The 27,991-nt window shown below is 47.2% G+C and overlaps 2 protein-coding genes across 2 annotated transcripts in view; one reads left to right on the forward strand and one right to left on the reverse strand.

Moving 5' to 3' along the window:
- Positions 1 to 27,991, forward strand: part of agr2 (anterior gradient 2) — a 112,416-nt gene that overhangs the window by 70,678 nt on the left and 13,747 nt on the right. The window lies entirely within an intron of this gene.
- arl4ab (ADP-ribosylation factor-like 4ab) lies at positions 25,205 to 27,968 on the reverse strand. Its single transcript, XM_067255265.1, has 2 exons — positions 27,873 to 27,968; positions 25,205 to 27,163 (listed from the first exon to the last, which is right to left on the reverse strand). The coding sequence occupies exon 2, from the start codon at positions 27,050 to 27,052 to the stop codon at positions 26,447 to 26,449; it is 606 nt and encodes a 201-aa protein (XP_067111366.1). The 5' UTR covers positions 27,053 to 27,163; positions 27,873 to 27,968; the 3' UTR covers positions 25,205 to 26,446.

Below are 27,991 nucleotides of genomic sequence, written 5' to 3' on the forward strand. Positions count from 1 at the left end.
GTGTGTGCGCGCGCGCGTGTGTGTGTATGTGCGTGCCTGTCTACCAGATGTGGAGCAGTGGGAGTCCCTCGCTCTGTAGGCGGTGGGTGTTGCTGAACGTGTCGGCAGCCATATGGACAGGAGGGTTTGGAAACATCCCATTACAAGTCGTACATCAGAGGCCTGACAGGCCCCATTCCGGCCTGTTTTGATTTCAGTCACGAGTGCAGCTGCACCCAGACCCTGGCCGCTTAACCCCTTACCGGCCACACCATCTCCCCCTCAGCCTGACTCGCCGTCCTCAAAGTACCAGGACGACACCTGCTTGTCAAAGTGTGTTTGGGAAATCTCACTTTTACAGGTTATCTAGCTGAAACGGTGCTCCTCCACCAACTATCCATCCAATATTAGCATTTCATTCCATAGTTCACTACATGGACGTTTGTCGGAGTTTGGAGATTTTCTCTCGTTTTTTCCCTCATCCTCTACAGAAGCGTCTGACCAAGGGAATGTTTTTACGGATACCATGGGACACTTCCTCAGAACCTACTGCATGTGAGCCATCCGGCCTCTCTCTTTTTCTCCCTTTCTCTCTCTGTGACTTTTTTTTCTCTCTCTCTTTGTTTCAATCTCTCTACCTAGTTTGTCTCTGTTTCTCTCTGTCTCACTCTCTTCCTCTGTCTACCCAGTCTCTCTATCGGTCTCTGTTTGTCTCTCTCTCTCTCTCTCTCTCTCTCTCTCTGATTGTTTATATTTTCTAAAGAGGGAATTGAAGTGAATGAAATACGATCGGAGTGCTGGAGTCCAGGAGTGATCATGTGTGGGAACACTAGTCGGCATCAGAACCTAGAGGGAGGAGGAAACAGTGAATATGGAGGGGGAGGGAAAGGGAAAGGGGGAAGAAGAGGATGAGGGAGAAGAGGTAGGAGGAGGAGGAAAAGGAGAGGAAGAAGGGAGGGAGACATGATGGAGCAGCATGAGAGGGGGCGAGATGGTGGAGAGGAAGAAAGTGGAGGAGGTCTCATACTTCTAACCCACGCGCTGGTCCAAGTTTTACTATCCCACAATGCCTTTGGAACTGCTGCAAGTCATCCCCAGAAGACGACTCCATCAGTGCTCATTCAGAGGCGGACGGTGGAACGAAACAGGACAAAATTCAGAAATGTAGCATGCCACATAAAAGATGTCAAATGATACCTCTGCTGGAAATACTAAACCATCCTTATCTCCCTCCTGGGACCACAGGGCGGGCAGGAACTGAAATAAATCTTTCTATTTTTTGAAGAAAAAGGAAGATATTGACAAGTTCAGACTAGTGGAGCATAGCTGAATCAACTGGCCTTTCCTGATTCCAAACCCTTTAATTCATCTAAATGTGATTGATCTAAAACATGCAAGATGGAAAACTTTCTCATGATTATGATGACCCTAACTTTACATCTAGGTCACCATCACTAGAAGAGACAGGAAGCCTGTAGTTTTCTGGATGAGGTTCATTGTATTCCACACACACACACACCTCTCACACGCATCCACGCACACACATGCTTTTCACACTTCCTACTCACACAGACACCCACACCACAGCACACACCCACCCTCTGGGTCTCCGGGGTGTCCTGCATGTGAGCGAACTTGGCAGCTGGTGAGGAACCAGGCCTGAGGAGCCCGGAGAGACAACCCAGGGAGGACCACTGTTCTTCATCTGGGAAAATCTAACATGACTCCTGGCTCGCCGGGTCCCGGGTTCGGCCTATTTTGGGTTTTCCTCCACTCCGGGTCTCTGGCTTTGTAGGGCTTTGTTATGCTTGGTAGGAATACTGTACTTTCAGACTGAGCTGTGAGAAAGAAGATCTCATTTGAGTCTTACAAAAGCGCACACGTAGACCGCCCTTCAGCAGAATCTGCTTTTTGTATGTGCGTTTGTATGTTTTGGGAAATATTAATGGTACCATTTTTGTCATCCCCTTCTGAGATGGAAAAATGACTTGAGTCCATACAAGGAATTCAAGAACCGTCAATGTTTAAGAATGACCGAAACGACTTGACGTTTAGTTCCTCTGAGTTTCGATAGCCGTGGTTGTGTAACCATCTGTAGCACATCATGTAACTATTGTAAAACGATCACAGCATCAGGTTGAACATAACAAGCAGTCATGAAACAGTATAAAGATAGTACAGCATGTTATTTAACTTGTATGTCATCTTAAATTCACCAGGTAGGTTATCTTTTGCATTAGTGCTCAAAATCAGTACTCGAGCACCCAGGGCTGAAATGAGCATATCAACAGTCTACCATTTCCTGGAGTGACAGCACCCCCATGTGGTAACTTTGAGAACCATATCTTAAGTGGGGGGGGGGGGGGGGGGGGGGGCGGCAGGGGCGGGGGTGGGGGTTATTAAATAATTTGTAAACGGTAATCAATAACTGATAAATCTATGATCACACAAAGGTATATTGTAAGTACTTTGGCTATAGAGGGCTTTTATCATGCCTGGGTGTTACAGTTTGTCAAGTTTACGTTAACTTTGTACTCAACGTTGTGTATTTGTATCCACTAGATGGCGGTGTAACCATGGAACTGGACAACATGCCCCTCAGTTGCACACTTGGCCATGACTGCTTCCTGGCTACAATATTCTACTAACTACTAGTCTACAATAGTCTCTGAATGTGTGGAGTTGTACTTATCTTCCAGTTTGAGCTCAAGAGACTACATGGAGCATCCTCAAAGCGTGCTGCCTGGATGTCTATATTGTACTTTTTCTCCCTCTGTCTGTCCTCCAAGATAATACTCACTTATATTTAGAGCTTCTAGTACTTAGTGCTGAGATTACTCATTCAAGCCGTCCCTTTGAAAGATCTCTGAAAGCTCATTGTGGCTGCCCACACCAGTGAGAATTATTTAAAAAGATCCATTTTGCGTAATCTCTGTGTTCACCATTGAAGCCTAGCGAAGAGCTTTGAAATGATTGGGTCAAACAAAAAGAGCTTTTTCACCCTGGGGCCTTGCTGGGAAATGGGTCTTTAAGCTCGATTCAGATAGACCCTTCCACGCCGCTTTCATCTCCTTTTATGAAAAGTGAGACATTGTGTTTTCATATCGGATAGAGGCCTCCCCATAGGAGATGGAGGGATCCTCTCTGTTTCCTGTGTGTCCGTTCTGTCTGGATGTGTGACCCAAGCGAAGATTCTGGACTCCTGGAGAGGGAAGGACAGGAAATGTCTAAGTAGGAGGAGGAAGTCTGAGATGCGGTAACAAACTGGTTGAGGCCTAATATAATTGGATGTTTTGAAGACGAAAGAAGAAAATCTTCCATCCATATTCCCTCAGATCTACTATGTGGCTGCGATGCAGTCTGAGGGTCCTTTATTGCATGATGGGAAGATGGCATGATGTCAACAAATGTGAAGAAGCCAAATCAAAACATGTTGTGATGTTTCAACATCACTCGAGTGGAATTCCGCAGTAGACATACTGCGTGTGTTTACTGGCACATTGAGTCACCCAGCACTCCTTAAATCATCTGTTAGTGATAAGCCTTTAACCTCACTGTGCTCCCCTGTCCTGTCCTCCATCCGCCTCTCCCCTCTCCTCTCCTTCTTGCTCTGCTGTCTTATACCTCTCTTCCACTCCCCCTCACTCCCCTCCAATACCCTCTCGCCCCCCCCCCCCCCCCCCCCCCCCCCCGCACCTACCATCAACACCCCCCCAGGCCCGTGGGGGGTCCCGTTGAAGACCTGTGAGCACATCGGATCTGAGACAGATGTAGAACACGTGTGAAATGTCACGGCAAGGCGGATCTGAGACAGATGTAGGAAAGGTGGTGAGAGAGGTCTAGCTGAGCTTCAGGTCGAGAGAACCTATGGCGCCCTGTCACAGGTTTGTGCACTCTGAGCCTGGCATACGAGGCTGCTGGGAAACAGGAAGTGAGGGAGGGATGAAGGAAATACACACATGCAGAAAGTATGTATAGTGATTCACATGATGGTCGAAATATCAGTCAGGGGGCCCCAGGTGCAAGACAGGGGTACGGGGGGGTATCAGTGTGTTTTGACAGGGCATCATTTTTTTACCTCAGAGGTGAAGCTGTAAAGTCCACTCTCACCTGAGTGGGAAGTCAACAACATCGAAGAGAGGAATCGCATGTCGTGGGAACCTACCTAGAAAAGCCCAGAAGAGCTGGAAAAGATGAGTAACCAGCAGCTGAAGTGTTGTGAATGAGTATTGTTGATTTGTCACGATAGCTTTTAATGGTAACTCCATTAAGTTTCTTCCTGCATGATGATATTTTAGCCAGTGTGGTATCGAGCAAACAAGGACTAGTGAAAATACAAAATAATCCTTAACACTAACCATTGAAATATTGTTACAACTGTGAACTTCTGGTCCGATTATATGCTGCACTTGCTACATGCACTGTTTGTACATGGTTTAGATTTTTTTCTCAAAGCTCTCCCAAATTAACAAATATAAATCAAATCCTCTGAGAGTGTTATGTGGATACGGGTGTGTGACTGGCATAAGAAGTGTTTTCTAAAATGGCAGGAAGCAACAGGGATCACCATGAGTCTGTCACACCTACACTGTGCCTCCTGAAAGAAAGGCAACCCTAGCTTTGATATCTGCTTTATCCAACCCTGCATGCATATCATGGATTCACTCCATGCAATTTATTCTGGTGGGAGACAGAGCCAGTGAGGACGAGCCAGACTGAACAAGGAAGAATCAGCAAGCAATCACCAAAAACAAACTCAGAGCGAGCACGTCAAAGGCCTCCCAGGTCCCAGAGACCTTCCCATCATGCACTGCAGCATATCAGACTACCCTCCGTACACTCTTCCCCCGCCCCCCATCTGTGTTTTTCTCTCCCCGAGGTTGTTGCACTGAGACTGGGGTTCTGACAGACAGGCCTACCCCTGGTTGTATCCCCCATCCACTTATACAACAGATACACACACAAACATACACAATCTGTGTGAGTCTCTCACTGACTGTTTCCAAGTTTTCTATGAAATTCTCATTTTTTTCTCCTTTTCTCTCTCTCTCTCTCTCTCTCTCTCTCTCTCTCTCTCTCTCTCTCTCCCTCTTTCTCTCAGATGTTTACATTCCCCTGCCTAATCCACCAGCCCCCTTTGCCCCGCCAACATCACGCTGAATCACATGGTCAGCAGCTCGCCAGGTGCTGAGCTACACTGTGTCACACCGTGTGAGAGCACTTAGATCAATAAAACACAGAAAATTATAAAAAAAAACATCAAATGTACAATAGCAAACAACTTTGACAGTCAGTCCATGGAGTGTAAGGGAACTGTGTCTGTACTGTCTGGGGCAGAAAGCCACACCACTCCACACGCCTCCCCTCCCCATCACACTATACAAACTACAGCATACGAAATAAAATGGACCTCCAGAAAAACTAAATGATACTAACCTACAGCCTTCCAAGCTTTGTATCTCCAGGCTGCCTTAAGCCCGTGCTGAAAGTAAATCCTAACATCGTCTGAAAGGCTTAACCTTGGAAGCATACATATGACTGTTGTAGGGGAGTCCATTATATGAAAGCAGGTTATGCAAGTGGGCCCCAGTGTGGCTTAATCTCAGAGCAGAGCTAAGCGTCGCATGCCAGGTCACCACCACTCCACACACCAGGCTTCTCATTGTAAAGTGGTGTGGACTGAGACTGAGCATCCTGACTGGCGGCGGAACACAAGGCCACTGTGTCAGCGAACAGAGACATGATCACTTATCACAATTTCAATCGCGATCCCATTGAAAGTCCTCAGCCACTGTGTGAATGCGAGTCTTTGTGTGTACTCGTGGTGCCGCAGCAGCAGCCTGGAGAGGGTTAACGCTCCGTGTTTCTGTGTTGTGAGGGAGAGGGAAGCAGCACAGGATGTGGTCCCAGACACAAACACCCCCCCCCCCTGGACACTCGCCCTGACTCACCCCACAATCCCCCCGCACCCACCCACTCGCCCCTCCCCCTCACAGACGTAAGGGGCAGCATCTTTGGGGGGCGGGACATCCAGGGCTGTGTCAGACATCGGAGCAGGGTCCCAGTCAGGACGGCCAGGAGGGGTCCTGTCAGAGCGTGTGCCCAGGGAAAGGGCCCAGCGCCAAACAGGAAAGGAGTCAGCATAGGTCTTGACTTAGAGAGGGGCGGACGTGTGAAATATGCCTCTATGCCCAGCCCCCCCCCCCCCCCCCCCCCCCCCCGACCTTCCCCCAGAGGCCCGGTCAGGATCAAAGGCCTAGCACCATCAGGACGTTAGCAGAGACACTGAGATACGATGAGGCCTGGAGAGCCAAGTTGCTTTTCCACACACGTTTCTGTTGAGCGACCATGTCACATCCTTATGGAAGATTTCTAACCATCATTGTCCTTGAGAGAAATCCCCCTGGATTACATCCTTGGCCCGATGCCACACATTCTCTAACCCTCACAGCCTCTAACAGCCTCCCAGTCTCTGACAGCCTCTAGCCTGTCTGTTGCCTTATAGGGAGGCTACATGGTTAATGTCTGAACGTTCTGTCTCTCTGTTTACATACAACTTCAGTGGAGAGGTTGTTACGTAAGGGAAGGGGGGTGGTGGTTGGGGGGGCAGCAGCAGACTAGACTGATAGAGCCCAGACAGACAGACATGAGAATCAATCAGGATTACAAAACACGCCTGCACATTGGGTCCATTACCATCCATTGCGTGAGAGAGAGAATAAGAGAGGGAGGGGCAGAACGAGGGAGAGGGAGAAAAAGAGAAGGAGAGAAACAAACAAGAGAGGCAGACAGGCAGACAGACACGCCGGGGGGGGGGGGGGGGGGTGGAGGGGGACTAAACGCAGTAGGTTGTGCCTGGGGGCAGTCTTTCGTGTGACCAGGGTACATAGTGTGTCTGGCTGGGATCCCAAATGGACATTACAGTGACAAAGAAATGTTGGATTAAAACCATTTCACAGCTCAGTGGCTTTTGGGCCCAGTGTGGACTTCAGTCACTGTTAATAAAAGCTTCCTCTGTCAGAACTCTCTCCAACATTCCCTATCTACCAACTTTCACTGGTAGGGTTAAACAGCACAGTTATAATTCCTTTGAAGTCACGTGATCGCAAGACTGCTTGACAATTCTTTGTACATTATTTATTCAAAATTGTCTGGAGCATTGTTGATATTCACATGTCGTAGTTTGCATGCCTGGCCTCAGAAACAAAATAGACCATGGTAAGGCAGTGATAACTACGTTATGCAACTTGAGCGCAATTAAGGTCAGTGGGCATGAATGTGTATGTCTACAGTTCAGATACATTTTTCCTTTTCATGCGACTAGAACCAACCAGCCCTGACCCTGCCCAATTGTGTTTGCACAGAAAACACAATCCAATTCAGAGCAGTCCCATTATCACTCACAGTTATCATCAGCCGATGGTGTGCCTCCCGCCCAGGCAGTGTAGAGGATAAGCTGGTGAACGCCCTCTGACAGCACAGACGGAACACAACCATGCGCTCCCTCGTTAGTTATGCGGCAAATGTATCTCACTTTTGCTACGGAGCAAGACTTGTAGTGGGTTATACTGCCTGAGTAAATGATGGTGTGGTTGAAGCCCAACGTGGGTGGCCCTGGAAATGCATTTGCTTAATCACAGACAGGGAATGGGAAACGAGACTTGGAGCACAAGAATGGTGTGGCAAGATTGCACGGTTGGGGCCTGGGTTAGAATGTGTTTACTCAGTGGTGAGAGGAGAGAGGAGGGGGGGAAGGGGAGACGAGAGCAGAGGAGAGGGGAGAGGAGAGGAGGACAAACCAACCTACATCTGCATGTGCCCAAATCAAAACATGTTGTGATGTTTCAACATCACTCAGGTGGAATTCCGCCTTGCTTTCCAGTAGACATGTGTGCCCTGTGTGTGCCCTGTGTGTGCCCTGTGTGTGCCCTGGACATCATTAATGACTTCATCCCACATGCCACTCTCACTGCAGCATTGCAAAATGGAGTGATAGATTTATGTCAGATCTGAATGCCATCCAAACTGTAAAATAAACTCAGAGGTTACACGCATTCAATCATTGGAAAGTAATCTCCAAACTATAAATATATTGGAGCATGCAATGTGTACCATGTGAATACAGCTTCCCGAAGGGTTTTAAATTAGCTTTAAGTATTCGGTTGTGTGTTTGTGTGTGTGTGTGTGTGTGTATTCAAAAATATAATTTCAGGTCAAACTGAAGGTAAACTGACAATCAAAGGACAGGTGACAATAACCTAATGATTTACTGTGGGCTCAATAATTAGACCAATAGCTGTGGGAGTCTGAGATCTCAGCAATGCAAAACATCCTGTCCTGCCAACAGAGACACACATCCTCACTGCCTGATCTTTGAACTGTGACCCCATTCTCTGCATTGCACACAAGCTTTGGGCAACTGCAATAATCTTACATGATCACTGGTTCCTTGATCTGTACAAGATCTATATAAGAACAATGCCCTTATTTAGGAGCTGGGGACAGAGACACACACATGCACAAACACAAACAAACACACACATACACACCCCATGTGCTTGTACAGTAATAGCTTCATTGACACATTCCCAGCCAAGCCATAATCAGATTAAAATGATTAGGGGGATTGAGTTAGATAACTATAATGCTTCAGATCACATTACTGAATGAATGCAGAGAAATACCAGTGATATGATTTTCCACATTAACACATTAACCTCGTGATGGAGCCCATCAGGGTTTTACAATAACTTTTAGTTTAATCCAACAAGCAAATTGCATAACACTAAAAAGCCCAAGCTAAGGCATTGTGGTGAAGGAGAGAGGACGAGCAGAACGTGAGTGAATGAATGGAGAAGGGGGAAAAAAGAGTACAATAATAAATGGCCATGTGCTATTTGTCTCTGTGTCAACACAGCAGTTAAAGAACAACTGGTGTTCTGCCACCGTGGTTCTCAAGGCTCAACTGTTATCAGGGGTCAAACATGAGGTCAAACCCATTGAGTACTTAGTAACCCTCTCCAACCACTCAACTAACCCTGTCATCTCATGACAACAACCTCTGACCCCCTCCAGCACAGGTCCACTGTGTGTGTGTGTTGATGGGGGGTATCCGGCCCTCAAGACCCCATGATGTCAGAGCCCTCCTAAGAAAGAGTCTTGGGAGGGCTCTGACATCATGGGGTCTTGAGGCACAGTCATGCACCCACCCACACCCACCCACCCACCCACACCCACCCACCCACCCACCCACACCCCACCCCACCCACCCACCCTCACAGAGGGGTCTCCGTGCTGCTCTGCTGCGGGGTACGAGCCCCCTGAGCCCCCCTGTTCTAGCTGTTCCTCCTTGTTTCGGTCACAAGCTTGGAGAGAACTCCCTTCCCTCCCTCCCCCAGATCTACTCAATCTGGAACAGCATGTACACACAAACACGTTCTTCACGTCTGAGGGGGCCAGGCCTCCGGGATCTGGAATCCAGCTCAGCTATTTGCAGCGTAAATCTTGCTTTTAGACCGCACCATCTGTCTTCGGCACCCACACAAACAACAGAGTTGTACTGGAATGTAAGTGAAAGGTTCACCCATGGAAGCAGGTAAGAGCTACCAAAAAGAAGAAGAAAAAAAAAGAAAACAAGATTTGGGTTTGAAGATCAGACATGGCCCCAAGCCACAGCCCAAGTATTTCAATAACTAGAGGACAGAACAGCTTGATCCTGTATGTTTGGTTTAGCTAGCTATATTGTTTGAGGTATATTGTTTTTGAGTGGTTTGTTATCATTACGGGCCTCTTGCTCTCCCCGCTCCCCTCCTCTGTCTCTCTCTCTCATTTTCCAATCTCCTTGTGTTCCTCTCTCCCTCCTTCCTCCCCCGTCTCCCTTCATTCCAAGCCTCCTCTCCTACCCAGAGGCACTTCACAGCGAGCTTCAAAGCGGTGACAGAGTTTCTCTCATCACACCTCAGAGTGTGGAAGGCAGGCAAGCCGCCGGAGCCGACCGGAAGAGAAAGATGAGAATGGATGACCCAAAAGTTTTGGGCTGGATTTATCGAAAACCCAAACTTTTTTTTAGTAATAATGAGGAAAAGTGTGCGTTTCAATAGATGTCAGTGCAAGTAAGAAAAAAAGAGTTTCGCAAAAGCACGGCGAAAAGAAAGGCACAGGTATTTTCGGAAGACAGATTTCATCATCAGGTCTCTCTATCCATAACGCATTTTCTTGACATCCCTTAGGGAAAAGGAGTACAACATGACAAGTGCCTCTCACCGTGTACCTGAAAAACACCAGTATTTTACAAGTTGTCACTCTAAGACAACGAGCATCAGGCAACAATGGCACTTGGAGGTTCCTTCAGTAGTTTGTGCCTGCTATCTAAGGATATCAGTCAGTAATCTAGATGGATATGGTTGGAAACACATTTAGCACTTGAAAGTGTTCCTGGTGTCTGTCAGACTGTCCACAACCTCGTCAGTGAGCAGGAGAAACAACACAGACTCACTGACTCATACTGCCTCTACTCTGTTGACTTAAAACACAACAGTTACATGTGAGACCACTGGCATCAGCAGATTTTCCCTCCAGGAGTACCCCCCAACCCACACACACCACACACACACCCATACACACCACACACACCCACATACACACAAACAACCCCCCTCACACACACACACATGCACACATTTTGAGGACCAGACCAGAGTTTGATGTTATGGTCTTTAAAGTGTTCATCATCTTTTCCCAGCATGGACGAGCAGTGTCACAATCATGGGAAGCGTGGTCTCTTTCCAATCACCTTCTTTCCCTCCTGCTCTGCTGTTACGTGCGTTAGCAACCAGAAAAACTGCCAGTGGGCTGCTCACCCAATCACACTCGACACAAATGACTACCTCTCTCTCTCTTTCTCGCTCTCGCTCTCACTATCTCTCCAGCTCTCTCTGTCTATGTATCTCTTTCTCGCTCTCTCTCTTTCCCACATTCTCTGTTTGTGGACACAGAGGGAGAATCTGTGTTGTTTAACTCTCAAACAGTCACAAACAACAAGCTTACAGCTGGATTGTTACCAATCAGGCTCTATTGTTTTTCCCACATCACATTAAGTATGTATTACTGTAATCAAAACACAGAACAACATTTCCATGCATGTTTTTTAGATTTGGTAACCAATCTCCACAATAAAGTATCTTTAGTTAACACTTGTTTTATCTTGGAGGATATGCACATGCAGCCCTCTCTCACAAGTCTGACCTACTTCCACTGCCTTTGCCCACATGTCTCTGGGGAGAGAGAGAAAGAGAGAGAGAGAGAGAGAGAGAGAGAGAGAGAGAGAGAGAGAGAGAGAGAGAGAGAGAGAGAGAGGGAGAGAGAGAGAGAGATGGAGAGAGAGGGATGGAGAGAGAGATCTTCCTTGGTTTTGGCCCTCCTGCTGAGAGACAGCTGAGCGAGAGAAAAAAACACACCAGTATCATTCATCCTCCCCCCTCCCGCTACTCCTCAGCAGCCCAGGAGGACTGGGGGAGGGGATCTCAGGCAGGTGGAGGGAACTCTGCTCTGTCCCCTATCTTCACTGTGTGAAGACGGGAAGGACTGGGGACGGGGGGACGGGGGACGGGACGGGGGCTAGGGTGAGGGTCTGCTCTGTGACACCATCACCTACAGGCACCTGGAGGGGGCCTCTCTACATATGGGCCACAAAGACACACAGAGCAGGGCCATGTGGGCCGTGCCGGCGGCCAGGGTAGAGCACGGATACGCGTTGCCGCTGAGCTCATCACTGTTGCCGTGCCGCCTGGCCAGACGTGGACGTGAATAAAGTTACATTGAGCATCAGATTACCGCAAGTATTTACGAAGTCCTCGTCTTGGTGTCACGCCTATCTGCTAGCCCTGTCTGCTGCCAACTGCAAGCACACATACATACACACACGTGGACTGTATGTGTGTCCAAAGAAGACCTGGCCCACTTTCAATCAGCCATGTTCATTCCTCTGATTTTCCTGCTCAGTGCTGTTTTCCTACCCAGAAGCCCTGGCCACAGCCTGTGTGTTTGTCTGCCTGTATTGCTGACAGAGATTGAGAGCATGAGCACATAAGTACAGTGGGGTTTACAGTGTCTACCCACAAACAGGAACTACATGCACCAATCCATTTTCCATCATTTCTCGCACTGATGCACAGGCATCAACATGTTTCAGACATTTCTGGGCTGTGGCGGCTTGTATTAAGTGGTCTGTTTTTCAGCGGTCGTCGTATCGATGTTGTCACTGTTATTTATATCTCAAGCATGACTTGGTTGGAGTAGCTTGTCCTGCATAGGATCTGATAGACAGACAGACAGCTGCCATCATTCTTACTGTATTTGTACTGTTACTGTACGTAATATCTCAGTGACCATCTTTCGACCACGCTTGATTACTTTCTTTTTTGTCTTCAATGTACTGTATGTCAGTACATGTCAACATTTACGTTTGGACATTTCCGACAGTGTTGGAGGACTGAGGGCTAGTTTAGACCTTCTCATCCTCGGACCACGCTACACACCGTGGGTTCTGATTGGAGGCTTTGACCTCATTTGTAATCGGGTAGCGTTGTCTGTGTGACCTTCAGCGGTCGCCATGGCTGCCAGCGAGAATCCTGCCTCGTCGGTATCATGCCAGTCTGAGTGTGACATGTCAACACACTCCTCCCTCCCTGCCACACACGCCCAGGTGTCAGACGCCACACAGCCTGAAAAGCACTATTACTTTGACAGCTAAAGTCCCCTTCTCAGCTCCACGCCTTTATCTGAGCTTGTACCCACACACACACACACGCACGCACGCACACACACGCAGCCAATGTTGAGCGAATGCACAACGTACATACACATGCCGTCAACGCTGTGCTCGCACACACACAAACTCACACACACACACACACGTGCTGACAAGCATAGACATGTTCACATGCGCGTGCTCTTAGACGGCAGTTGCTGTGTCTGGCTGGCCTGATGTTACTACAGTAACACTGGAACATTGTGTAACTCCAACACACCTGGAGGCTATGTCTGGGCCTGGACCTGGACATAGGTGCTTGCTGAAATGCCAAACGGCTGGGAATGCATACACACACACACACACACACGAGCAGTTTGAACTGCCCACTATCTGACAGATACCAAAGGCTAAGGCTTAGAGCATGAAAGATAGGTCCCGGGAGTCAGGTGGCTGAGCGGTTAGAGAATTGGGCTAGTAACCAGAAGGTCGCTGGTTCGATTCCCGGCCATGACACATGACGTTGTGTCCTTGGGCAAGGCACTTCACCCTACTTGCCTCGGGGGAATGTCCCTGTACTTACTGTGTGTGTGTGTGTGTGTGTGTGTGTGTGTGTGTGTGTGTGTGTGTGTGTGTGTGTGTGTGGGGGGGCATTTTTCTGTGTACCTCTGCGTGCCTGACTGTGTTTGTTTCTCTGCCATCTCAGTCTCATACTTTCAAAGACATTTATATCAAATGTACTCTGAATCTTAGCAAAGGCTAAAAGTTCACAACTCGAGAGAGAGCATTCCAGATCGGGCTGAATAATTCAATCTTCTAAACAGCATCCACATCTAAGATTTAGCAGACACAGTTCAACAGTGTGATGGAAATGGGTTAGCAGCAGGTGCAGTGGCTGTAGCATGGCAGGAAAACCTCCTCACGCTCCTCTTAGACACACACACACACACACAAACACACACACACAGTATGACTCCCGCCCTCCACTGCCGTGTGTCAGGAGGGAGGATGACGTTCCGAAACCCTTTTCCTTCAGACTGATTGGACTTCCTGTCTCTGCACCGCTTTCATTTCCTTCTATTCATACGTCCTGTGCTTTCAGTCACCTGCCAGACCATTGTTCTCCAGTCGCCTGTCATACTCGCATCCCTCTCAGGCCCCGGGCAGCACAGCAGCAGACTGAAAGGCTCTGAACAGGAGCTGATGTGGAGACCAGGTTGGCAGCCCGAGCGAGATCAGAGGTCAGAGGGTGTAGGTCAGAGCTGTACACAGATTGAATCAGATAGATAGATCCACTAACTAGCTGAGTGCTAACTAGCACTAACTGATTTACAATTCATATGAAATCTGTTCAATGTTCCTGAATGCAATCATGCTCAATTGAACATAATACAATACATTAGGACAATCAGAACACAGTTGAATAGCACAGTGAATACAGATATTGGTCAGAGGTGAAGGCAGAGTCCACTGAGACTGGCAAAGCTGGTGGACAAGGGGTCATGTGTTAGTAGTAGGGCATTGATCCCCATCAGTGTTGTAGAGCAGAGAGCAGTAAACTAAACTGGCATATAAAGTTCACCGTTTGCCCTGGTTTAGGACTACCCAGGAGACTTCCATACAGGGTCAGTACTGTGGAGTAGCAACACCAGAGTCTATGACGACATGGGACTAGGCTGTGCTATGTGTGCAGACTGAATACTACATGCTGCATAGCATATGTGGGTGGGCCCCGACTGGGCTGCAGACTTAAGTCATGTCCAGCATGCGTCTGATGGTATTCAGGTCTCCATGCCAGCTCCACCAGGGAAAGTGATCCCAGGAATGCCATGGCAGGAAGATAGTCCATGCCAAAAGTCAAAAGGTGAGAGGTCAAAGTAAACGGTGACTGCTGAATTCGTTCCGTGATTGAATTGGCTTAGCCTCGTTAAAAACGTGAAAACCAGCAACAACATCGACAAGAAACTATTCTTTCATCCTGACTTTATGAAACTTGACATGCACGCATCAAAGGGCACAATGACAAAAGCGCTGCGTTGTTCTCTCAGACAAAAGCTGAGCTTCAGCTAATGAGGTTAGCTGGGTGTGGTGGGATGGGACGCGTTGAAGATCAGATGACTTCAAAAACAGGGATTCATCCACCCTGACTCTCCTCCTCTCTCGCAGCCAGGACAGCTCCGCCGCGCCGGCGTGTTTGATCTATAAATGGATGACACAGTAAATGCAGTGATCCCAGATAGCAGCGCCTCTGCGTGTAATGAGTCCGGCCATCATTCTCCTGGCTCGTACAGAGAAAGTGCTGATTAATGCTCGTCACGTGACGCTTTCAGATGATGGCATTGACTGTTAGGGGGGTGGACTCAGAGCCCACCATGCCTCCAGAAGGAGACGGAAGGAGGGACTGAGGGAGTTCTCCCCCCCCCCCCCCCCGCCCCCCCCCCTCTGAATCCAGTCAGGAAACTTGAGAGGCGACAGCTTGAAAGAATGGAGAGTTGGAGGAATCTGTTCTTTCATTCAGGGCCAATGACAGAGACGCTGAGGAGAGGCAATTTTCTCAATCAAGTCTTGGTCTACTGAGGAGTGGTAAGCTTCATTCAGCCCCAAGTTAGGAAAAATAGGACACAGAATGTAAATCGGCAAGTGCAGATTAAAATTGCATCTAGAATACAGTATGGTAAAAGGAAGATGGGGAGATGATGAAAAAAATATATAGATTGAATAGACAGTCTATTTAAGAAACGGAATATGGATCATTAATAAATTAGGAGCTATGAAAGACAGATATACGTTTTGGAAGATGAATTGGCTGTTGAAATAGGAAGTGTCTAAAGCAGAAAGTAGATGTGGTTCCAGGAATAGCCATCAGAAGAAGCCAGCCCTGTTTATTGGCTGGATTTAACAAGGGGCAGGAAAGGAATACACATTCATCTTCCTCCCAACCATCTCTACCTTTCACTGTACCTCACACACTACAATGTATCAAGTGTGCCCTCCTGCTTCAAGAGAAACTGATTTTGTAAACAGGGTCAGATTGTTCAGTTAGATTGGACTAATCTGTGAAACCTGAGCGGTTCAATAGATTCCAGGCTTGAATGGAAATTCAGTGTTGAATGTAGGCCACTGGAGTCTGTCTGTTGGCCGGACTCCAGGGTTCCTGGAGCGGATGGGCACAAATAGGCTGGTCTGTCCAGTCAGCGAGGGTGCTGAGGGGGATAGACCTTAGAAGGACCCCCTACACCCATCCCTATCCTCCCTCCCTCCCACTCCTCTCCCCACCCCACCTCACCCCTCACCCCCACCCACCTTCTCACCCTTGCCCCTCTCTCTCCTTATTCAACCAGCTGGCAGACATCCAGCCCTCCATTTAGAGTGATCTCGCAGGGTGACGGGCCACATTGAAAAACAAACACACACCTTTCTCTGCAGGGTGTGCGATTTGAATAATGTAGAGCAGGGAAGCTTTCTGAAGTATTAAGTTAATTAGAACTGAATCTCTACCGGGGTAGGAGCAAAGGAAAACAGCTGCAGGCCCAATACACAGAGTTGATCCTTGTCACAGACTGCCTTATTGGGTCTCATTTCAGCTGAGATTAGACACACACACACTCACACGACACAGTGCTAAGGGTTGGGAGGTAAAAATAAATATGTTTTTTCATCTGTGAACATATGTTTGCAAGGGTATTTTCAGCTGATTATTTTAGGGGCATGTATGCATTCTTGGAATAGATGAGGATTTAGCTTACTGTGGTTTGAGCTCTCAACACTGTGATGTGAGTTAAACACAACTTCAGGATGCCAGAGAGAAATTACTTTCTACTCTGTTCAGCTAGATTGCTTTCCCAGTCCGATAAAAACGCGGCAATCTCTGCTCCTTGTTTGAAGCTGCGTGTTGAGACTGTTTCTCAGAAACATCTGTACAACGCTGATATCGAATTCTTCAAGGGGAAGCAGAAGGCAGAGAAAGTGAGGCAGGTTTTACTGCTCTACAAAGACACTGTCACTATCTCCATACACAGACTGTGGAGGAGAGCTGAAAGAAACAGAAGGATAAGAAAGCAGAGGAAGGGAAGAAGGAGAGAGGAAGAAGGAGAGAGGAAGAAGGAGAGAGGAAGAAGGAGAGAGGAAGAAGAGAGAAAGCGGAGGAGAAAAATGGCCACCCTCGATTCCGCACGTCAAGATGTGCACAAACAAAGTGACTCGTCTAAACAAGAACGTCACCTTTGAACCCCTGGCCTCTGCCTTGTGTGTCAGAGATAGCCTACCACACCCAGTGTGGTCATATGAGTCACCCCAAGGTACTACTGCTGGGTTTAATGGTCAACCTGGTGACTGACCAAGTTTTGTGATTAGCAACTTAAAAGGGCCTGCTCCATTAATGTGTGACTAGATTTAAGATTAAGTACCTTGGGTTGAGTCATCCTGTTTACTTTAAACGGAAAGAGTCACATGCATGTGAATAAAAGTTTTTATCAAGGCAGTACAGTCATTCAAATGTGAATTTCACAAGAGATTGACAGTACAAAATCATGAACGTAAAGTTATCAGAAGTCAAAGCATTTTGTTCAATAAAAATGTTACTGCAAAGAAAAAGAAGACAGGATTGACAAGGCTTTTGAAGACGTTTGTTTCAGGGTTAGGATTTGGTTTTACATGTACATGTCATCTGTGCAAGCCTGTAACAACTTCCCTGTTCTCTTCTCAGGATCCCCTCAACTGTGAAGACTTAATGAGTCTGGGATAAGCACTGTCAGTCTAGCATGCTGTTCAATCAGGCTGTTGTGCTAGCATCACAGAAGGGAGACGTCCTCGCCGTTGGCAGACCAGGGGCCCCGTTCTCCATCACTGAGAGAACGCTTAGCAGAACATTACATAACAGGGACATATGAAACCTGAGTTCAGTCATTATACATGGCGTGTAAACAGACCTTCCAGCTACCTTTTGAATCTGCCTTTTGCATACACATGACACACATGCGCACACACACACTGGCATATAGACAAACACAAACACATGTCCCTTGTGTGACCCCGGCGCGGCTCAAAGGACAGGGTCAGGATGTCAGTGAGTGATGTGGGTCTCTGGTCTTATCACCTTCCCAGGGGGCAGTGGGAGGTTATCTGTTTCCTGTCGTGGGTCCGGGGAGAGACTAGAGAGAAGCTGTTCCCTCAGAACTGACCCAGCCTCTGTTCCGGAGCTGACAGATGATCAGGCCTAGAGATGCTCAGCTTAATTAGACCACACTGGGGGAATGTAATCTATAACTTTATTTGCCTCATTAGCATGGGAGACTGTCAATTAGGAATTTTCTGCAGTACATCATCTTAAAGTATGGGATAGGTACAGCTCAGTGGTGGAGCATTTGAATGAAGTCAGGAGAATCATGAGATAGAAGTCTGGCAGTAAGGATATAGTGAGAATACCAACATTGTGACACTGTTAAGGAATGAATGACTCTACATTGTGGTAGAGATGCTATTTTGCTAACTGTGCTTTACTTTCCCTCCAGGATATCCAACTTAGAACAGCTTGTCTGTATTTCCTGCTCATTCAATTCCAAATGAAGCAGGCCTACCAAAGCATTCTGGGAGAATGTGTTTCTATGAACAAACAAACAGCGTGGCCAAATCAAAGTGCAGACGCAATAATCTTATCTATAACAATAATCTGTATTTTCGTCTTGTTTTACAATACCTAACCCTTGTTCAAACAGTTCAAGTCCTTGCAAGGCATTCTCAGCTTTATTTTGGGGAGAGAACAGTTGCTTCAAAGGCCAGGATTTCCTTCAAGAATAGCATGAAAGGCATTCCATGTGTGGATACAAACCCTTTGTCTTGTCTGACTGTCATAACGTTTACCTGTGGAATTTTTATGCGGGTGAAGCTTCCACAAGGCACTGCTGAAGGATGAGAACACTTTACTTTGTGTTGCTTCACCAACACAAATTTAGGTTGCTTTGGACCTAAATATTAATTAATTTTGAAATAACTTGACTATTGTGAAACACATTGGTTTATGTCCCCCCAAAAAACATTTGCTCAATAAATTCCTACTTAAACAGATTTGACCCCTTAATGAAAATCTTATAAAAAAAAGCCCTAGCCATGGTCCTAGTCCCAGACCCAGTCCTAGCACCAGCCCCTTAGTCCCTAGATTACAGTAATGAGTTTGGGCTCTGGCCCCTCACTTGGGCCTCCACCCCCAGCTGCTTCCCTCTTTACAGAGGAAAACACATCCATCCCCTGCCATTGTTCTCTCCACCCTGAGGTCATTTACATTAATATCCCCATGCTGAGCTTGCAGAGAGGAGAGATTGGAGAAAAGGTAGACTTGGAGGCACTTACTTTTCTCTTGGAAAAGGAGCTTTAGAAGTTTAATATAGTTCACTTTGCAAACATTTACCGTAGGTTATATTACAATTATATTACTTGAGTTCCTGTGAGGCCAGTGTTTTCATATTAATTACTTTTCAGCTGAGTGTGTTATTTACTAAGTACACTTATCCTCATTGACGTTGTGATGGACTAAAACAAACACAAGTGGCTAGCGAAAGCCTGTGTATAGTCTCAGCAGAGTAGCAGCAGAGATTGGCTTGAACAATGTGCCACTTCAACAGCCTGGTAATTGTTTATTTGATTTGTATGAACGTGGCTTGATTCCTCATGTTTAGGTCAGTCATTATGTTTATAATGTTGGAAGGGTCATTTGGAACACTCACAGTACAGGCCTTGTTAGATCATGTGTTGTTCAAACATGGCATGAGAAAAACCGATTAGTCAGCCCTTCCAAAATATTATCCCTCGGGGTCCAACGTTCACAAGGCCGAGCGTGTGACGGTACTTGTCAGTGCCAAGAATATTGGGACAGACGGAGCCCTATCTTACAACAACACAGGTGGCTCCTGTTGGAGCGCGTTCAAACCCTGCCACCACCAGCTCCACAGAGGGGAAATGACACCAGCTTTACATAACATTTCTGTGGCAGATAGAGCTGTTACTCTACTGGACTATGTACCATTTAGACTGGGTTTGTATGCTCCAATCTGTTGACTACAAACTGGATATTCTGATATCCTCAAATCTGTACACTTGATCCTAATGGTCTGGGGGCTTCATTTACTTGCATGCCCTGTCTTTGCTGTGTTGGCTCAAACTGAGGGTGCAGAGACAGGGCCATGCAGCCCCCCTGAGGGCATGTTTTCTAATGGCATTATTTGTTAGGATGGAGCCATTCCAGGTGTCATGTTTGTGTCAGTTCCTTAGAGAAAAAAAAAGGAAGTGGAGGGCGACACGACCCACGTTTGCCTGCTCTCAGCACGTCAATCAGAGGTGATAATGAGGCGGAGAGCGGTAGCTCTGTGTTACCTTCTGGTAAGATAATCCTGTTGGTTCACCTCAGTAAACATCCTCACAGGTGCCCTGTCCCATGCAGTGCATTGCACAGCTGTCAATCTCACACCTGGGGTCCACCCCTGCTCCCTCGTGATTGGCTGGGGGACCGTACCCAGGTGTAGCCATGCTGTCTGTCTGCTCGGAGGCTCATCCCAGGTACCTGTGCTCCCACCGAGGTCCGGGGGAACCTTCAGCCATCGACGGTAGAGTAACCAGCGCCCTCATCCCCGTCCTCCATGAAGAAGACGCTTGGTAGGCCATGTGACCAGGAGATGTGGGAATGAATTAAAGAGACATGAGATGAGATCAAAGTTTACATTACATTTAGTAATTTAGCAGACGCTCTTATCCAGAGCGTCTTACAGTAAGCACAGGGACATTCCCCCCGAGGCAAATAATGTGAAGTGTCTTGCCCAAGGACACAAAGTCATTTTCACTGCCAGGAATCTAACCGGCAACCTTCTGATAAATAGCCCGATTCCCTAACAGCTCAGCCATCTGACTCCCTCAAAGTTTAATTCCTCTGTCCAGATAGTCGCTGGTCTGGTCGTTGTTGCCGAGCAGACTTTGGGTCGCAGCATCACGCGAGTTGAGACCAGGGTAGTGGAAAGGGTGACATGAGTGGGTGCTTGCAAAGGGAGGGAAACATTATAAAGCACTTAACCAAAGAGCTTTTTACAACCGGCCACCTTTTTGTGTTTGTTTAAGTGGCTGAAAGTTTAATAGAGGGTTGACAGGTCACAGAATACTGGTCGTATCGGGCACTACACACCTTCAAATATTCAAACAGTGAAGATGTAAATAAAGATTATGTAAGGCTTGGTACTTGGTACTTGAGTTTGAGCTTAAAATGAGCACAATATGCATAACTAACAACCAGTATCTCTGAGGCTGGCTTCAGTGTTTGAGGAATTGTTGCTAATCCAGTAGCACAGAAACACTGAAGGCAAATGTGAAACCTTGACGGTCGTCTCTTTGTTTGAGGAATACAACCCCTAAACCTTGGCCTCTTACCCAGCAGGGCCCGAAGCAGGAAACCTTCAACAGTCCCTCCCTGTGAGGTAACAAAGCTTTTTAGACGAAACAGAAAAGCGTAAATCCTGCCGTGACTTTTGGTTGCCCCCACCCCACCCTCAAACACTCGTCTCTGATCATGACAAGAAGGGTGTAGGGACCCTTCCCGCTCCAAGTGAAGCCCAAAACTTCACGCCTTTCCTATCATCGTCTGAACCCCACCCTAAAACATCAGGTCTGTCCAGCCCTCTGACTAGAACAAGGAGATGTAGGGGTTTCCCATCTGTTGTTTACTTAAATCTCATACATACTCTGACCGGTAATTACTGGAGCCAAAAGAAAAACACTACCAAACACAAAGATCATTAAATGATCCCTGCCCCACCCTAGTAGAAATATAAACATTACAAATCTTCATAGTGGGAGCTGTATTGTCACTGGAGACTGAGTGTGAGTTGAGTATCATGCTGGATCAAATGTGCTGCTGTAACTAGCCCATTATGTAAGTGCTTGTCCTGTGCTCGACACAGTGTTGAACCTACACATGAGACCCCACAATCAGTCTGTGTTTTTAGGCCAAGTGCCTGCCATTTCTACTAATACTGCTGGAGAGATTAAACATGGCATGGAGAAAGAAAACAAAAAAACAGTGAACAGAACAAGGTGGTCTGCAACCCTATTTCCTGTGTGGCGTGACTCGACAGAAACCGCACCACCCCGCCCCTCACTCTGTGCTCGCCGATGTGCCAGTTCACACTTTAGTCTTCATGTGCCCGTGACTGGATAAATAAACCCAAAGTGCTGGGGAGTCGCCACCAGACCCCCTCCCTTCCTCTCTCTTCCAATTGTCTCAGGAACGGAAACCTGCTTTGTTCCCCTGAATCTTCAAAAACAGGCAGGCAAAGACTCCAAGCTGTCGTGGGTTGGATGTGAACTGAAACCATGGGGCGAGAAACAGACAGAAATAGCATCCAGTCTAAATAAACAACCCAGTAAAATCAGAGGTTCTCTGTAAATGCTCCAAATGTATTTCATTCAAAATGCAATGATTGCTATAGTTGAGCAGTTGTCTAAATATTGTTTAAGTCAGTATCCTGGGATGCTGGGGTGACAATATAGCTGAGGAATCCAAAAATACATGTCATTGTTATGCAACAATGGCGGTCTGTCACTAGAGAGGAGTTATAATAAGATTGAATATAACATAATTTGATCAAATATGTTGCATTTTTTGGTTGTGTTGTAATCAAACAAGTAATCAACTGTAATCAAATCAAATTAATGTATAAAGAATGTATAAATCCTGAATTGCATGTGTGTGGTATCAGTATCTTGCTATTAATACCAATATATTTGCATGTTTTGTTCGCTTTAATTAGCTGTAAGTCATTGACAAAAACTATCCAGGCAAATCATTCATAATTCAAGTCATATAAACCAATAGTTAATAATTTCATACAGACGAAACTGATTTTACAGTTCACTAATTTTATTACTTGAAATATTCAATAAATTAATAACATTCCACCGACATTCACTTAACAATAATACCACAGAATAGGAAATAAATTACAAAAGGGAATAAGAGAGTTGAGACGGTTAAAACACATAAAAATGTGAAAACTGCCTTACGTCATTTCCTGTGTCTTGAGAGCAGTGGGTGGTTGGGGGGGCGTTAGCTCCTCTTCTCTTATCATCCTGTCCTTTCCTCTGCAGCAATGTCCCCACCCTCACAGTTCTCTCTCTCTTTCACACACGCACACAAACACATGCTAACTCTGCCCCAGTTCGAACACACGCACCCTGCCCCAAATCTTACATACACACAAATACGTCACCCTGCCACAGTTCTCACAAAGACACACCCACACACAGTTCACACAAAGACCAGGATAAGTGTGTGGATGCGTGTTGTGGGGGCAGGGGGGCTTCACAATCAGCGTCCAAGATGACGACCCTCTCCTTCACACCTGTGGAACAAGACTGGATCCACAGCCATAGACATGCGTCAGACTAAAATCCTTTGTTGAGCCAGACAGAATCCATGCAAATGGACCTGAACAGCGACACTTTCTACACGACAATACGGTATCTGTGTCTTGCAGAGGCGGCACCAATCACGGGGCGTGGGGCGAGTCTTGTGTTGGTGTAGTGTGTTGTGGTGGCGTGTCATGGACGGAGGAAGTTGGAGTAACCGGCTGTCATAAACATAAAGGTTAACTATCCAGATTTGCCCCACATTCCACTGTGGAAGCCCTTAATGGCCATGTGCTGTGCCCATTTAATGACCATGAGCAGGATTTTTATGGCCATGGTACAGTTCAGCCCCACGTGGCCCATGGAAGGAGAGTAAAGAGGCAGTGCGGGGGCGGGGCGGGGGCAGGAAGGGGGGGTAAGGGTGTGGCACGGCTTGGATCCAGTGCCTCCTGATCCAGTGTTTTGGAAGTGGGCATTAGGGGGCTTGGGGGCAGAAAGAGGCCTTGGAGAGCTATGTGCTCCCCAGTGCCCTCTGGGGTGGGAAGGGGGCTGGAATGGTGGGGGTACAGACATCCCACAACCTGGTACCTCTACACTCTGTGCTGGAGGGGGGGCAGAGGGCTTGGAGGGACCCAGCAGAGTCCTGCCCTGGCTGCACTAATCTCATGTTAATTACGTCACAGGATCAAAGAGAACGGGGCCCGGGACAGGGTTTGTACCAGTACAGGAAGGGAGTGGTGGGTGCAGGGATGGAGGGAGGGATGGAGGGAGCAGAGGAAGGAGGGAGCATGATATGAGGGGCATGGGAACAACCTATCGCTTCTGGGCCTCCGTCACTCTGATGAACTGGGTTGGTTCCCCCATGCCCCCAGCCATGGGAACGAAGAGCAGCTTAACCCGCCATGCCATCCACCCCTGCCTGAGTGCTCGTTTAACGGAAAATAAGTACAGGAGCGCTGGGCAGGCTGCCAGATCCCCCCCGCACGCACGCACACACACACACACTCCATCCCACACTCCCCAGTTCGGATGTGATAGAGACTCTGTATTTAAGATGGGGGGGCTTGGAACCCCCTCTATGTACTGCCATTTCCACACTATATGCCATGTCAAGTTACTGACATGTTTTCACTCTGTGGTTAATTGATGCAGAGCCAGTAAAAGACCGGTAAAACTGAAAATTCTATATGATTTCTGTCTGACAATTTCCCTAGTTTTTGTGTATGAGACTCATAATGTTGCTCCGTAAATGTATGCTTGTTAGTCTTGCATAAATAAATACTCATTCAGAATTCTGTTTGAGGTTTTTTGGTGAAGAGCACAAGCAGGGCGTTCTGTGAGTTTGTAGGCTCTGCCGGGAGAGCGCTGTCTGCATACTTCATTATCTCTGAAAGAATTAGATGTGTGCCAGCTTCACTTCCATTATCCCTGGCGCACATAGACCTGAGTGTGCGTGTGTATTGTGTACATCACGTGACCTCCCCACCTTTTTGTTTCATCCAGGTCAACCAGCCAGAGAAGCCTCTAAAACAAGTCCAGGAAAATAATTCCTTAATGGGTCATCTACCCTGACTAATACCCCCTCTCTCCCTCCCTCTGCTGCCTCTCCCTCTGCTCTCCCTTTCCTCCCTCTGTTTGTTTCTGTTATTGTTCTGAGAAGGGCAGGTACTTTGCCAGTGCCTATGGCCCCCCCCTGCCCTCCCCCCTCTCTCAACCACACCGCTCCAATGCACACTGCCACCAAAACCAACAGTTTAAGCTCACAGAAACCGACCCCAGATACACATCTCTGACAGAAACCTTTCACCAAACAAAATCTGAATAAATAAAGGTGCCTCAGCCTTACCACAGGTTCAGCACGTAAATATATCTACATATTTTACTTCCACTGGTTCAGTCTTTATTTTGCCCCTCCTCATTGCTACCAGTGACCAAAATACTGAATCTTAAAGCGTTTTGACGATTGGTAACATTCTATCTTTCATTTTAACTTAACCTAATATAAATGGTAATGATAATTAGGGACACCGCATAGCATGTTACAATAATGCTCGTCCTGTCTTGAGATAGTGAAACAAACAAGGGACCAGAAAGTCTCTGTCTTGTTCTTGCTTTTATTCAAGGTGAACAAATTCAGTCAAACATCAATTATGAACACCCTACCCTCCCAACACACACACACACACACACACACCGAGTGAAAAGGTGACACATGTGGAAACAGCCCCCCGACTTGTATAAAACGCTTCATTTGAAGCAGCATTTCATTTCATTGTTTTCTTTTCATATCATAAACTTCATACAAAATTCAGACGGTGCAAGTAAATAATTTTCCAAGGTCAGAAAAAAGCCCATAAAGTGCATTTAACTGTCTGTAGGGAATGGCGGGTGTGGGGTGCTGGGGGGGCATGTCTCTGGGTGGAGATTGCTGGATCTGACACCAGGATGCCACTTAGAAGGATGGGAGGGGGGGCGCTTGACAGCCAGCCAGGAGGGAGTATTCCTGCTGAGCCAACTGAGGCTGTCAATCATCTGAATAACATGAGACAGATCCAACGAGACAAGGGGTTGACGCTGAACTCAAAAACCTCTCGCCCCAAATGACAGTCACATTGAATAGCTGCTGTAAATCCTAAAAATCCATGACTGATGAAACACATTTGTTCCTTTGACATTTTAAGAACAGTCTGTGCATTCTCTTTGTGAACCATTAAGCTTATTTGTGAACGACCGCTGACGTGACCCTACCACCGCTGTGCAACATGGCCAACAAAACCATTATATTTACGCAGGTTGCACCATACTAATAGTACTGACACCTGCAACCTATTAAATGTCTGAACTCAATCTCAACACAGGCTTTGGTAAACTGAAGATTACATTGTTGGTTCACGCTGAAAACTGCTGAACTCTTGGTTACATACTTTTGTAACACCTCCGAATAAAACCAAAGTCTGAATGTCAATATTCCTTCTTTGACACTTCAAATGTTCTCTGTTTTGAATCATTTGGCTATGGCGTAATATTTCCTTGAAAACAGATCATTAGGACCCATATGGTCCACAGGATAGTTGCTGTCCAAAGTTCACGGGGCAAATCAATACCATCAGCCCCGGAGAGAACAACACCCAGTCCAGTCCAGACCAGGTCAGGCCCTGAACAAACACAGTTCCACTTGACTAATACAACTCAGCCTGTTATGAGACGGGACAGTCGGCTGACTCGAGATCAACCTTTGTGTCTGGCTCGTGGAAAACCCCCAGAGGGGCTGTGTGCTGGTATCTCCTGGTAGTCCTCGTTGACTGACGTCGTTGCGCCTAGTCGTCATCATCATCTTCATCTCTTCTTCTTCTGCTGCCGCAGCGTCTTCCTCCTCTTGGTGATCATGGCGTGCAGCTTCTCCAGCCCCTCCTGCAGCCCCTCCCCGATAATGGCGCAGGCGGGCTGCAGGTGCCAGGGCGTGGAGGCGCCCAGCTCGCCCAGCGCCAGCATGCGCTCCATCTCCTGCAGGGTGAGAGAGTTCCTCAGGTCCTGCTTGTTGGCCACCACCAGCACGGGAACCCCCTGGTTCTCGGCCAGCCGGGTGATTTTGTGCAGCTCCGTCTTGGCCTCCTCGACGCGCTCGCCGTCTACCGAGTCCACCACGAACACGATACCGTCGGCGCAGCGGGTGTAGGAGCGCCACAGCGGCCGCAGCTTCTCCTGCCCGCCCACATCCCAGAAGTGAAAGGCCGCTTTCCGCCGGCCGGAGCCCAGGGACACTTTGATCTTCTCGGTGTTAAATCCCTTCGTCGGGACCGTGTTCACAAACTCATTGAAGCGCAGCCGGTACAATACGGTGGTCTTCCCAGCACAGTCCAGCCCCAGAATAACAATGTGGAGAGCTTGGAAGGAGGGCAGGCAGGGGAACAGAGCTGGATGGTCCGATAATCCATTCCCCATCTTGTTTTGTCAGGTTGGAGAGGATAGAAGCAGGGCCAGACAGGAAGAGACTACTGCTTCACCAAATATTCACGAGGCTTCTCTCATTCCCCCCGGGGCTGCAGCTTTAACCTATGAAAAAAAAGGAGGATGCAGTGTAAGCAACAGTAAAAGCACTCAGTCCATTGCTTTACAATTGGAGGGGCTATTCAATGTTAAGTGAATAAACCCCGTCTCCCTTTTATTCCACAGCCTTAACATCTTTTAAACTGCGTCCACGTTATTCCGGGCCATAGGAGATGAATGAGAAATAAAACAGCAGGGTGGACGAGAGGCTATTTGCACATGTAGCGCCTCAAGCAGCGGACGGGGATTTGATACGCTAATTTCCATTCAATGGCAGTATCGATATAAATGTACTTGGACTCTTTGGTTTCCAACAAAAATCCCTCTTTCTATTATGCATGCTGTAGAGTGCCAAAGCCTTACATTGCTTGGCGTGTGTTTTCGTCTTGACAAACAGTCAAAATGCAAGGACATTTTCAACAGCTACCCCAAAAACGAAAGCTGTTGCGCGGCAACATAGGGTATAGCCTGACATGGCAAGCTGATATTGATGGACGCGCCTCTACGGTTATGCCAACAAGTGCTTTGGGAAAAGCATTTCCTACATGTTGAAATCAATTCATCAATACGATCATATCAAATGATGCGATTATGTAAGCAACACTTTTATGTGTTATAGACAACGTTCACAACGATAGTTTGTCTAATTATTTTGGTTAATCCGAAGCTCTCTCACTGCGCACGGCTAAAACAAAATGACCTTTTGCTGTCTTACCTTAACGATGAATGTACTTTCCAAACATGGAAAATCAACAATAGTGCAACAGTGTATCCTTGTTTGAGCTTCTGAACCTCTCACAGTCACGTCCACACAACCACTGAAAGATATAGTGC

This window comes from Osmerus mordax, chromosome 18 (assembly GCF_038355195.1).
Source record: "Osmerus mordax isolate fOsmMor3 chromosome 18, fOsmMor3.pri, whole genome shotgun sequence".
NCBI lineage: Eukaryota > Metazoa > Chordata > Actinopteri > Osmeriformes > Osmeridae > Osmerus > Osmerus mordax.